Here is a 14,008-nt window from a genome sequence, read left to right on the forward strand (position 1 = left end):
TCCTCCAACTACTGAATCAACGGCAACACCTCAATCGAGAGGCGCATCACCCACAGTTAGGTACATCGAGAAGGATTCAGTCCTTCATAAATAGAGCTAGTCTTCGCTACAGAATTTTGTCGAAAGGGCTTGTTCTTGTTTGATCCGGTGCTTAACCTTAGTGGTGTTATTCCTCATCTTCCTACGTGCTACAGTCGTAACATACAAACACATGTAATAGGATTTCATCTTTTCTCTCTCTCACTTGTTAAGGTGCAGTGTGATGTGAGAACACTCAGAGGCTCACCATCTATCTCGTCTAGGTCCAATTGCTAGTTATCATTAACAAAGTTCTCGTAGGTCTTGCAATATAAGGACTTCTGATTTTGAGGATACCAGCACGGTAGTGAGGATATTGTTGTAGTAATCTGCGGAAGTAGTTCAGTGTCTTCTTCGGTCTCCAGGCAACCTGATGGGTTTTAGCATGCCATTTCCTTACCCAGAGGGTTGCGTTTTATGACTGTGTCGTCCCTGGATGAATCAATGGAGCAGAGCCTTCTCCGTTCGTTAGCTGCATCTCGACTGTTCCCGTCTAGGCTTGGGCAACCTGGCTGTATCTCAGCTCTTGTCCTCCTTTTGGGTGGCATGGCAACTGGGCACCGAAGGGCTGTTTTTAGCCTGACAACGTCTATCCTTCTCAACGTACGATAAAGAAAGACTTTCTATCTCTGGTTATTTGTGAGCAGTTGGCTGGTGCGTTTTGATGTTGGATTCGATGACCGTACCCAAAGTGGAACGACTAAACAGCTGATTTGATTTTGTTCGGGCCATCCGTTGAACATACGCCCGCGTCCACTGCCACGGTTGCTCGCCTCGCTCATTGGCCCACCACATGGATCACCAATTGAAGAAGGCCTATGTCAGTGTGTGGAGTAGTGTCACAGTTCATTAGTGCAGTTTTAATGCAAAAGAACGTATGTGAACATCGCTTCACCAACACATGGACAGAAACGGTCACATTTCGCTCAGCAAAATGAAATAATGGATCTAGTCGGTTGAGCGCATTTGCTCAGATAATCGATGGGCTAATCGGGGGAAGTGAAGGCCATGGAACGGATTCGCGCGATTTGTGTGGAACTCAAGTCTAGGTAGTTTCCAAGTCAGATTAAATTGTGTAATAATAGAAAATAATTGGGTATGTGGTGAGTAGAAACACAAAATGGGGACTGGAGCATTGAAACAGTTAGACTTGTTCGGGGAAGAACCATGGTTATCTTCTTTCCTGTAAACAGAACTGTTTTGAGTAGACGGATGGCAAGTGCTTGGGTGAATTCGATACTCTGTCTCCACCCCGGTCTGTATGCTTCATGAAATGAAGAAATGAGTTCCGAAACGAGGCCAGTTTACTCCAGCTGACTTGTACTTGTTGTTCTTACTTTTCCATCCCAAACCATTAAATAATCGACTGGGTAAATGTTCAGATCCGAGTATACCCAGCTATCGCATCCTTTTACCGTCTCTTCACACCTACGGGTACAATCGAACTGACAAGCAGAATAGCGTCGGTGAGAAACGATACCAATCTCTATCTTGGGAATGCGCACCGTTTCTTCGAATGTATATCAATGACCGTTTTCACAATTATGGTTTGAATAGTAAAGAACTCAGATGAATGCTGCTTCACACCAGTCAGTCTGTCAGCCCGGTGTCCACTCTCAGTATGAATGAGAGGTGGCCACGGCAGATGGGGTGCATGCCCGAGTCGTTTCTTTGTGCATAGCTCTAGGACCAACAGTCCAAGAGCTACCGACTTGGCGTTAGCCAATATATGGCAACTTTCAGCTTTGAAGTGACATTCGAGTGCTCTGTAATGTATTTTGAATACATGACTGGGTTCTTTGTTATGACCGGTAATGATGAAATGCCTCGTGTTAGATCAGGGATCCGCTTTCACACTGCTTTCTATCAAACCACTGTTGAATTCGCTCCCTAATGCTCTTGATCGACCAGTCGCAAATCTAGGCACACATCTGACATCACGTGCACGGTGCACTGTTGTTTATCCGATCGCTTCGGCGTTTTTTTGCCTTAATCGTCATATTCAAGCACTGTATACAACAGACCCATTAGTGAAGATCCGAAAAGATGTTGCCTGCTTTTTTCCTGTTTGTTCGGCACCAGCTTCGATGAATCCAAAATTCATTCAACTGTACGGGCCCATGGAGATGTTAAGGTGACTTGTGTCTGCACTAGGTTTATTGTATCCTGCTGAAAATCGCCTATTTATTCCGTACAGCTGCCTCAGACTTAGGCCTCACCATGGAACCAGATGGATTTCTCGAAATTTCCTCTGTTTTTCAGTTTCATTTTTGGGTCTGGTGCTGATTGTAACGACTGTGGTATTTGTGTTACGAAAACACAGAACCAAGGTTCGTGAGGAAGAACAAACGTAAGTCCATTTGACTGTCTTTTATTATTTATCACGCATGGAACGGCGTGTCTGATTCGTTGACTCCTGAGCGTGACCATCGTTAAGCCGTGTTCTGATTCGTAAATTTAGGTGAAGTAAATTTTGTTTCACTGGTGACACACCAGTCTTTATACCCCGTTACATCAGAGTTGGTCTAATACTATTGCTCCTCAGCCACACAAGGTTACCGGTTTACTTGTAAGTGGTGATGTCGCTTGGCGTGTCTCCGCAACAGGGTTAAAATTCTCGTGTTAACGAACCGTTATTTCTAGCCAGTGTGATCTGGGCAAAGTGGGCGACAGTCCACAGCCACTCAATGTTCAGAGCAGAGCTCTCCACGGATCCCACGGTCATGCGGTTCGGTAAGGTTTAGTCAGCGATCGGATCAGTCATACAGACGTCCCCTGCATGAAATATCGTTGCAGAATGAAACCCCGCTACTGAACAAAGCCTGACTGGAGAAAATTCGCAAAGACAATGAGATCACTGTAGGTGACTATCCTTCAAATGTTGACATTTGTGTCCGTATCGGGAACCTCAACAGTCCGAGACAACTGGGAATTGTTGGTGATAGTACCCATTTTCAAAACAGAGACTCGTAGTGAATTGTGGTAACCGTTACTGATGCGTGAAGTTGAAACTTATCATCCTAGATTTTGTTCTCGTCACTGTATTATTTCAAAGCACTGAGGTTGTTCGGGACCTTGTCCGACCACCTTCCCGGTTGATTCCCGCTTTTCTTTTTCGCCAACTCCATGGTAGGTGAAAAGTGGACTGTCTGCAAGTTGGCCATAATAGGGGTCACTAATTTGATGACACAGACAGAAGTGAACTTAAACAACTCTTCGTACCAGTTATTTTCATGATTTAGACCCTAACACATAATTTGCCGGTCACCACACAATCAGATTCCGAGGCGTTCAAGTGACTGTGGAAGGTTCAAAATATATTCAGTCCAGTCTGGCTCACCCCCAGTGCCAGGTGTCAGTTTCCCATCTTTCCGTCCATGCATGAAGCGGAGAAAAGTATACGATCCTGAAATATTTATTCTTTCTTTTATATTCCTCTTCTTTACTGGTTTCTACCTTCACGATTTTATCTGTACTCATGCAGTTGGGTCGATATGACAATCAGGCCAACCGGGGCTACTCAGCAACGTGAGTCGTTCAACACATTTTCCCCACCCATTTCACCACCCTAATGAGTACAAACATACCTACAGTAATGATAGAGTGTAACCTTGAGGAACGATTATCATCATTGAGTAAAGGGAGGAAAAGTGTGGGTTCCTATTTTTCTAAATCACATAAATGCTTTAGATAATGGCCAACAACATGGTAATCACACATTTGAGCAGCATTTGGCTCTACACCCAAGCATCCTATCAGCTCAAGATAGCTGAACACTTCCTCACGGCTTTTATACTGGCTTGTTTAGAATGAGTCAGGCCATTTAGCATGGTTGTTTGCAGCATATGAAGCATCATACTTCCACCAGAATCAGTTCATACCCCCAAGAACGTGCAGTCAGAATTTCGTAGGTTCCGCTGTAAACACAGTTACCCCGTGGTACTTTTTTGTAGTATTCTCGTCTAATGACCGATGATGATCTGATGGTCTTCTGCTAACCTGAGTCACGGGCTGAAAACCGAACTCTTGTACTTGCCCGGGTCCTCAGCCCGTGTGGTACTCCATGGCCTCTGAATCTCTCAATAGTTAAAGTGCCATCTTAACAACCGAAAGCTCCGTGCCTCGAGTCGAACCCCGGCGTCTCAACTTTTCCTGTCTCGGATTGGACTGAACCGTCGTGTTTGCTTCAGGTGTCGTGGCAGCTAGGCACCAAAATCATGTTGCGGCCGAACTGTTTTTCTACTTTCTACATCTGTCTATCGCCTCATTAAAAAACACATTCAGCCATATCAGTGGGCTTCCTAATTCATACTAATTCTTCCTTAGAAGTGTGTCTTCGCCACTAGGCTAATTCGAGTCGCTCCTACAAATCCTTCGCGGGATTCAAATACATTAGTGTTTGGTCTTGCTTCCATTGTTCTACTTGATAGGCAACTTAGAGTTTGTCAATGCCATGAGGTTTAGACAGCCCCTCTTTGGAACATTGCTACGAGACTATGTGTATGAACGACACTTATAGCGCTGTATTTATTTTCACAGCAGTACGTCTGTAATCTGATACCGGGGGCGAGATAGCCTAAGTGGTTAGATCGTGAATTTACTAACCGGAAGGTCCGTGGTTCGAACCCGACCTCTGCCTCTCGACTTCCGCTGTCTAGGCTTGGGCAACCTGGCAGTATCCCTGCCCTCGTGCTTCCTTCGGGCGACATGGCAGTTTGGTACCGAAATGGTGCTACAGCTAAACGATTTTTTTTCGGCGTGAATGGGTGATCTGTTCGTGTGAATGGTTCCAAAAAGTAACACCGTTGGCCAGATCTATCTGGTGTAAAAGTATGTTGCCAGAGTTGATTCCTCCAAACTAATATCAGAAATTTACCATGTCGTAGAACAGACCACTTTCCTTTTGTTGACGCTAATTTCAAAAACATCTACACTCAGTAATTCTCCTTGAAAGGCTTAGCTGAGGACATATAACTCTAGAAGGTCAACAACAGGCATTCCCAGTCATGCAAGTCTGGTGAGAGAGGTCATTAGCCCTTTTTTCTCTTGGCGGTCTCTGCTGAGATAATCATCTGTTTTGTTCTGTCTCTAATGTTAAGTTTTTAAGGACTCTACAGCATAACTGTTTTCAAGCATATCGTTAATCCATTCTGTAAACCTCACTGCTTTTCCGTCCCTCTTTTTCTTCTGATAGAGGTGGGGATGCAGCATTTCTCATGTTGATGGTAGACTTTCCGTGACGTCTGCTAACAAACTTCTTATTTGCCCTAACTCACTTCTATAAGTGTGATGTTCAAATGAGTTCAGCTTGTACGGTGATAACTGGCGTCCATACGGCTTTTCGCGAAAGCTCCTTCTACCTGACGTAGAGATTTTATTACAGTAGCATAGCTTTTCATAGAAGTCGTAAGACAGTAAAGCGAACAGTTCGTTGCAATTTATACATGTCAACCTACTTAGGCGCTTAAGTGGCCGGTTGCGGCCACGACACGTTAATTTTAAGGGGATTTTTCTACTGTAACAGAGATTGTGTGCGTGCGCCAACTGACTCAGAAGAGTCCACCTAGAAGACTCTTACTTTACTTTGCTGTACTGTTTTGGTCGAAATCAAAACATAATGATGATAAAGATTCAGGGACTGCGCCTACATGATAAGCCGAAACCGTTCGTCCACTGTCGAACAGTTTTCAGCAACCTTATGAGTGGTATGGTCTACTCTTATTGGAAATCCCGACTTTCACTCTATTATGCTCATCTCCCTCTTCTCCAGCTCTCCTGTCAGAAAAAAACATGAACAAATAAACGTCGGACTGGATTCGATGGTGGATCCAATAATCCACTACTTTTGGACATGCCAAGCCCACCAGATTTGTCTTGACGAAACACTGTGCAGGTCACTCTGGATTAGGTGTGGAGAAAGTCTCCAGCTTACCTCTGTCCCGCTCACCATTTTTCTTCAACTTGATTTTATCATCGCTCCCCCATTGGTGCAGTTTTCCTGGCCGTGAATGTCGTCTTATTTTTTTGTTAGTATGGTTACCTTTGTATACATGTTGTTCGATTTTTTTTAGAAATTTTCTTCCCGATGGCACTGAGCTTCTTCCATGTCGGCTAGTGTTCTGCACAGGTGTGGTTCAGGAGCTACTGCTGATCCACGATCTCCTGAATGACTGTCGTTAGCAGCACTGTCAAAAACCAACTAAAATGTATCTGTTGTATCGTGGGGCCGGTTGCGGCCACGACACGTTAATTTTAAGGGGATTTTTCTACTGTAACAGAGATTGTGTGCGTGCGCCAACTGACTCAGAAGAGTCCACCTAGAAGACTCTTACTTTACTTTGCTGTACTGTTTTGGTCGAAATCAAAACATAATGATGATAAAGATTCAGGGACTGCGCCTACATGATAAGCCGAAACCGTTCGTCCACTGTCGAACAGTTTTCAGCAACCTTATGAGTGGTATGGTCTACTCTTATTGGAAATCCCGACTTTCACTCTATTATGCTCATCTCCCTCTTCTCCAGCTCTCCTGTCAGAAAAAAACATGAACAAATAAACGTCGGACTGGATTCGATGGTGGATCCAATAATCCACTACTTTTGGACATGCCAAGCCCACCAGATTTGTCTTGACGAAACACTGTGCAGGTCACTCTGGATTAGGTGTGGAGAAAGTCTCCAGCTTACCTCTGTCCCGCTCACCATTTTTCTTCAACTTGATTTTATCATCGCTCCCCCATTGGTGCAGTTTTCCTGGCCGTGAATGTCGTCTTATTTTTTTGTTAGTATGGTTACCTTTGTATACATGTTGTTCGATTTTTTTTAGAAATTTTCTTCCCGATGGCACTGAGCTTCTTCCATGTCGGCTAGTGTTCTGCACAGGTGTGGTTCAGGAGCTACTGCTGATCCACGATCTCCTGAATGACTGTCGTTAGCAGCACTGTCAAAAACCAACTAAAATGTATCTGTTGTATCGTGGGTTTATTGGTTACGCCTGCACTGAGCCTGCCAGACTACGCGACAGGGAGAAGACAGAACTCGGGACACGGCTGTGTTGTCAGGACAAAACATACAAAGCTTCTGCGTAAATATGTAGGATGACTAAATGGCCAAATATGGTCGTTCACTTGTTCGTTCTGTACAGCCAATGGCGGTGTTCCGGTCGTGAACACTCTCAGGCCCACTACGCTGGTCGTATGTTACTAAGCCGTGTTTGGTGAGCTCTGCCAACGCACCCGCTTTCCGGACGTGTCGTAACCATGGTGACCTTGGGGATGTGTCACTCTCTGCACATGTACTTTTTCCATGTCTGGGCGCGTCCTGACAGTATCGTGATATGTTGTCTCATTGATCACGACCGGAAATATGATTACAGTGGTGGACTACCACTGAACGAAGGGCTCCGTGTTTGTAGTGTAGAAGCTGGACATGACCACATTCGGAGCTTCCTCGTGTAACATGCGCATTCGCTAGCCTTGCTTCAAGAAGTTGTCTTCATATCCACTATGAGTATCGTCAAATATCGATTTACTGCACTTCTTGCTGCCACGGAGCCAAAGGCTTAGTATAGTCGCGCACCGTCCTTACGGTGCGATTCTAGCTCCGCTATATATCAACCGCTGTCAAGAAGTGAGCCCCACATCACCGTCGCTAACTGCCCATCGTATTACGTTTGTCTGCACTCATGTTTTTGCTTAGGTCGCTGCCACTTTGTGGGTTATCATTACTGGTTATGCTGAGACACCCATCAAATGGCAGTTTGTTGTCCCTCGTCCAACTGACCTCTAAGAAGTTGACGAATTGCGTGGGGTCAATCTAACTGCATAGTGACTTGCTTGTTTGGACACTGACGTGAAGTGAAACCAGATGGGATCCACCGAGGTATTTTCATCCTTTATAAGTATCTATTTAACAGCCGGGAAACCTGTCGGTCTTTATTGTCAATGATCTCCTGGGAGGCAAGATGGTCGTTGAACTTGCGAGAAACTGATGAGGTGAGCGGTTTTGATTTCAAGCCGTAGCCTCCGACCGAACAACCCGGATCGGAATGTGTTGTAATTTGTTGCCGCTTGTAGCTGGGCCATTTGAGTTGATTTTGCGTGTTAGTGCTAGGCACTAGTGAGAAAAATTCGGTATACAGTTTGTGTGGTATTCAACTAATGGCATTTGTGTCCTCGCTGACTTTCACAAACATGACCCCTTTCCCCGTTGATGCAACAGTCGAGAACTCAGAAGGAGGCATGACATTTAATTTCCCAAATTCCGTTCCTGTCTTCAGGTCAGTAGGCACTATCAAGTTATTGGAGCGGTCAAGTGACATCATCTGAATCTAACCGCATGTATAATCACGAGCAGAGTCTGGACATCACATGCAGTCGCCTCCGATATGTCGGACGTGCTGCGAATAAGGCTCGGAAGTGGTCGTAAACCCAAGGTAACCCTGGAAAATTGTGTGACCGAGCGCTTAGTTTGTGAACCAGCAGAGACAGCGCAACATCGGTGAAAGCTCTGAAGTAGCCTAATGTGCTAATTATCCTGATGTATTTCCAAGTATGAGAACTTTAAAAGTAAAGTGCCGGACAAGTTGTTTGCCTCAGGAGCACAGATGTCAATAAATGCAGGGCAACCGATCTCACAACATTGTCATCGTAGGTTACATCTGCCCCGTTGTTTCGACAGCCTTGCTGTTTCACTCGAACTCGGTGCAGTGGACTGCCCCAGTTAGATGCACTCATGATCTTGGCAGTGTAACCAGGAAAATTCTGTCATATACCCCTCGCGTCCGTGCTGTGTTTGTAACATCCATCGTCCGGGATGTTGAATTAAGCATAACCTGTTGTTTCTACGACCGACATACGGGTATCAATTTTTACGGTACCATCAAGAAGCAAACTCAGACTAGAGATAACAAACTTCAAACATTCGCATTCGTTAGACTGAATAGAATTTCAGTTCTATTTATCTAGCAAGCTGCGTGCTGGGGTCGAGAATTACAACCGGCTACTACGGCGAGAATATTCCATATCGGTTGGGGAAAGGAATGCAGTTCAGTTGAGTGAAGGTCTGGTCAACCAACTGGACAGGCTACAGGAAGTGTTTGATGGATGGACTGCTAACCTCTAAACCAGCGGTTATTCCGACGGCGCAAGGTCAAGTGAGATTAATAGAAAACCAATCACGTAAAACAGAGTCACGGATAAAAGGTAGAGCAGTGGAAAAGCTGAAAGATCCATAACACTATAAGCAGATCATATCGTAGCTTGTGCGCGTACGTAGACAACAGATACAAACTGATAAAATGGCTGAGCTCCATTTCAGTGGATTAGGACAAAACAATTAGATACAAGTGGAAGTTACAGTAGTATTCGAGGAAAATTAAGTTGCTTCTGCGAATAGTTAAAAGCGGTGGAATAAAAAACTGCTTTTTCAGAAATCGCGAAGTTTCTTTCCACGCTGATGTAGATTTCGATCTTCGCGGTTTCTCTGTTGGTCACCAATGTCCCTGAGCTCGATAAGCTAAGAATATAATCACCTTCGAAATTTGGTTAAGCTGCTTCTTCACAGTTGTAAAGTTATCAAAATTCAAAATAGCCTTGAATACAAATCTGAAAACACGTAATGCTGGCAGAACGATGGAGGCCCTGAATCGGACTAGAGACCGCGCTCTCTTCTACTGAGCAAAGTTCTACCAATGGAGCCACTCTGAATAATGCACTACGATCAGCATACACTCACATGAGTTTGATATGAATCGCGTCTATTTTAGGGGCTGTGTTATCGCTTGTGCTACGCCCACATTCAGGATCATCCTATTCCATGCCCCTTTTATATGTATTACAACAAATTCCACAGCTGATTGGCATTGTGTGCCATGAGGTAGTAGTCGAATAATCCCATACAGAACAGTTAGCCGCTGTCCGACATATGGGCGGCCAAATCCATGTGAGTGTGGATGGTGGTTCCTTTCAGGCAATTTCAGTGTGGCGCGAAGTACAGTAAGAAATACAAGCAGTTCATTCTAACTAGAATAAGTCGAACAATTTTGAAAGCGTAAATGACCGAGCAACATCATTTTGTCTCAAGCGGCTGCGGCCGAAATCGCGATTGAATTGGGTAGGTCACCAGGTCTCAAGAGGGCACAATGTAGACGAAAAATATTGCCTGAATAAAAGGTTTTAATTGAGGAAACGCGACCAAAGTCAAGGGAACAAGACGAAAAGCGAACTGCTGTAGACGCCAGTCCATTACTTCAAGTAAAAAAGCTTTAAAGCGTTTTGTAATCGATGAAACTTTAAAGAAACATGCAATATTATGATCAAATCATGAAAGTTTACAACCCTGTATATCCTAAAGCGTGAGGCGACCCTCTCAAATGACCGCTAATCCGGGGTGAGTGTCTTGGAATAACCCTAACAGGGTGAAAAGGTTCCACCAGGGATTTAGTTCCTTAAATCCTTGGTGGAATCTAACTAACCGTAGTTCCGGTTATTTCGTAAGGGAATATGCTTGTGAATCTGTCACAACAAGAAGGAAGCACCACCTACCACTCAAGTGGGAAACAGCAATCTGGGGAAAAACACAGCGGGGAGGCACCGTCAGGTCAACGAAAATGGAATTCTGTGGACAGGATCAACAGTGCAGTGCAGTGCAGTGAATAGTGAGTGTATGGGTACAACGTCGGACTTCTCACGGATTTGTACGGCAAATTTTGCAACATGCATTGTTAAGTTGATTGTCGCTGAATTGTCTTGCCCCACTTGGTTGCCAGCTGTTCAATGCTCCTTGTTTTTGATGAAAATATAGTCGTATCAGTGTTTCGGGAGGAACAAACTGGTATCGAGCGGTTGGTGAGTTAGGCAACCAATATATCATTTATCACCGCGTTGGGACCTAAACCGGTTATGAGATTCACGTTTTTTATGAGTTCTGTATGATGTCCAAGTCCCGCTTTCAGATTTTTTTGCCTTGGAATCCCGTAGAAAATTCCAAGAATAATGTGACTCGTGATCAACATTCCTAACTAACTGAAAATAAATTGGATACTGTTTACCAGTGATCGTCCTGAACAGGTCATGAGGTTTGCGCATAGGAAGTGAGTGCTGGCCTTTCACAAAGGCATACATGACCGGATGCCCGGTACCCAAGCAATCTGTCGTCAAGGAAGTGCAGCGCATTGTCTGTGTGCCACAGATAAGTTGTTTCAATGGACTCTTCTAAATCTGTCTGTTGTGCTTGTTTTACTGTCATTCACAACTTCTGAAAACGTTACCTGCTACAATCTGGCGATAAATGTGATTGTTTTGCACTTCCTCCGACTGCAGCTCAAGTACCCTTTCGGGCTCGTGAAGCTTCGACAAGACCAAAAGTCAATCGCGTAATGAAATAAAACTGAAGTAGCAGTCACCCCCTCAACAAAGCCGGTCGGTACTTCCGCGGGTAGCTGTGGATGAAATGTGTGGTAGGAATCTTGCCTGATTCTTCGGTTCCAAACCACCGCAGTTCACACTACAGCGCTCCACACTTCAGGGGTGTCCATCAGGTGCCCGACACCTTTTCGGTTAGCCGTCGGTTTACGGACAGTCGGTTGCACAAAGCCTGTATAAAACCGCATAAACTGATGATAGGTAGCTTAAAGGCTGTCTTCATGCCTTCTTATACAAAACCGGAGTGGGCATTCGGTTTAATGCGCACTGTTTGTCATTAGAGAATGTGATATGCTTATAATGTTCTTCTGAGTCCTTGACTATTCAGGCATTTGCTTTACACCTTAAACGCCAGACTGCCACCAACTTCGCAACATACATGTCTGATGACAAACACAACTTCCTGCTGCTCATTAGAAGTGAACCAAAAATTAATTCCGCCAAAGTTAGTCTAATCCGGTTGCACGATTCCTAGCATTCCGTTTAAGTGAATGAATTTTCAAATTCATGGACGACCTCCGAATCTCATGTGATAACCAAGTTATGAAGTAAAGCACGAAAGTCAACCTTAGCATAGTTGAACGCCCCGCAGTGTTCTCCACGTAAGAGGCAACATCTACAGGATTTCCAACGTAAATCACACCCAGGCGGTTATGCGTTGTGCACATCCGATGTTACAACCTAGGTTAGTTTGTTCACCGAACTTCGGCACAACACCATTTTCGAAGCTCGCCTTGTGTTCAATATGATAATCGAAGACAACCTAACGCAATGTACAGTAACGAAGCACGTTTGCCTCTCTGTGGATGATACACATCGCTAGTTTTGCGTAACCAGTCCCTGTATAAAGCAGCAATTTGAGGTTTATGCATGTGAATTACCGAAATTCCAATGGGATATGTCCCTCGTTGTAAAGTCTGATGTCGATTAGTTGGACTACGTAATAAAGCCCAACAAGACTGCCAGAAAATAAGGTCAGCCAATACCCTCCATTGTGATAACTACACGCGTCCATGGGTACTTAACCTAACCGCTTGGTCCGTGTATATGCTTGACGCTGGTTGAGACCTTCGCTATGCTTGATAGCCCAATCCAGTGGCTAACGACGGCATCAGTACTCATAACCGCACGCGCTTTCGCATTGCTTGACTACCCTTTGCAAACATTAGGCCCGCGCTTACAGGCGGCGCTGACTAAGGTCCCAGCTATTCTCAACGGCTTGGTCCAGTGGTCAACGACGGTTCTTCAAACTCACAAGCGAGTGTGTCCTTGCTCCGCCTTGTCCGCGCTTGAAAATTGTGAAACCAACATTGGAAAACTGTTTTCATCTATTTAATGGATTAGTGAAACCATAATGGGTAGCCACACTACTCTATTCTCCGTAAGTCGGCGTCACCCGGTGATTAACCTGAAATGAAACATGGATATTCCGTTTAACCTCGTTTATATTTTTGGTACAATTGTTCGGTAATCTTACCAAAATAAATGCAAACTTACTGCTTGATCGGTTAGTCATATGGTCAACGATGAGTTATCCATGTGTCATCGATGTTGGGCCAAGCAAAGTTACAACTAAGGAGGGGTGCATACAAGGCATCCAAAAGAGCATGTGGTATACTATTGGTCCACAGGATTCATGAAACTGGTGAATCTTTATATTTATGTCTATGGATGTAGCCGTAGCAAACATCCAATGAATGGATGGGTAATTGGCGTACCATCCGCTTATTTGGAGCACAACAGCCTAATTTTACTTCAATTCCGCTTCCCCATGTGGGCCCTGTGCTCAATAAAATCGACAGCTCCGCCGTCCTCACCATACTTTGTAACCCCTTTAGCTATCTGATGTGGCAATAAAGTCCGCCATGGCGTCTCTAGTGAACAGACGCGTGAGGGAGACCAGGATGATCATCGCCTTAACGAAGCTGCGGCAGTCGCTCCTTGGCACTGTCCTTACAAATCCTGACCACGAATCGCTTCACGCAGGATGGTTACGCCAGAAGGGAAGCAATCAAACTCTTAGGCTTCTACTCACCCTTTCCTTCCCTTATGCCGTAAAGAAGATCTTGAGGCGAACTGATAGCATTCAAAACAATGAAGCGTCTATTTTGAGGATCGCTCCTTAGAGGCGCGATAGCTGGACCACGGTATTTCTAGGGGAGAGGCGCGAAACAGGCTTTCACTTGACGCCAGTCCAGCCGACCCCAAACTCATGGCCCAACTGATTTAAGTCATAGCCCTTCGTGCGCGTGAGAGTACACCGATGCAACCAGCCTCGTCTCTGGACAGTAGTTTTCACCCAACCGATACAGACTGTCAAAGGCAGTGATGCTCTGGATGAAGTAAGCCTCACATGAAAGCAGCTCCTAAAGTACGTAGAGCTATCAGTGCTTCTTTCCGTAACAGGCAACAAAGGTGCAGCAGTAAACTTCACATTTAAGTCACAACTTCTAGGGCGAAATGAGTCAGATGTGTGGGGACAAGCGGCGACGCCTGTCGACAGATCAA

The 14,008-nt window shown here is 44.9% G+C and overlaps 1 protein-coding gene across 1 annotated transcript in view; it reads left to right on the plus strand.

The window, feature by feature from the left end:
• Positions 1–6,943, plus strand: part of T265_01167 (hypothetical protein) — a gene marked incomplete at both ends in the record, with an annotated part of 25,657 nt that extends 18,714 nt beyond the window's left edge. Inside the window, 3 exons of the mRNA XM_009165128.1 lie at positions 2,341–2,428; positions 3,563–3,606; positions 6,603–6,943. Coding sequence (XP_009163392.1) covers positions 2,341–2,428; positions 3,563–3,606; positions 6,603–6,634 — 164 coding nt within the window. The remainder of the gene's footprint in view (positions 1–2,340; positions 2,429–3,562; positions 3,607–6,602) is intronic.
• Between the last annotated feature and the right edge of the window lie 7,065 nt (positions 6,944–14,008).

This window comes from Opisthorchis viverrini (assembly GCF_000715545.1).
Source record: "Opisthorchis viverrini unplaced genomic scaffold opera_v5_12, whole genome shotgun sequence".
NCBI lineage: Eukaryota > Metazoa > Platyhelminthes > Trematoda > Opisthorchiida > Opisthorchiidae > Opisthorchis > Opisthorchis viverrini.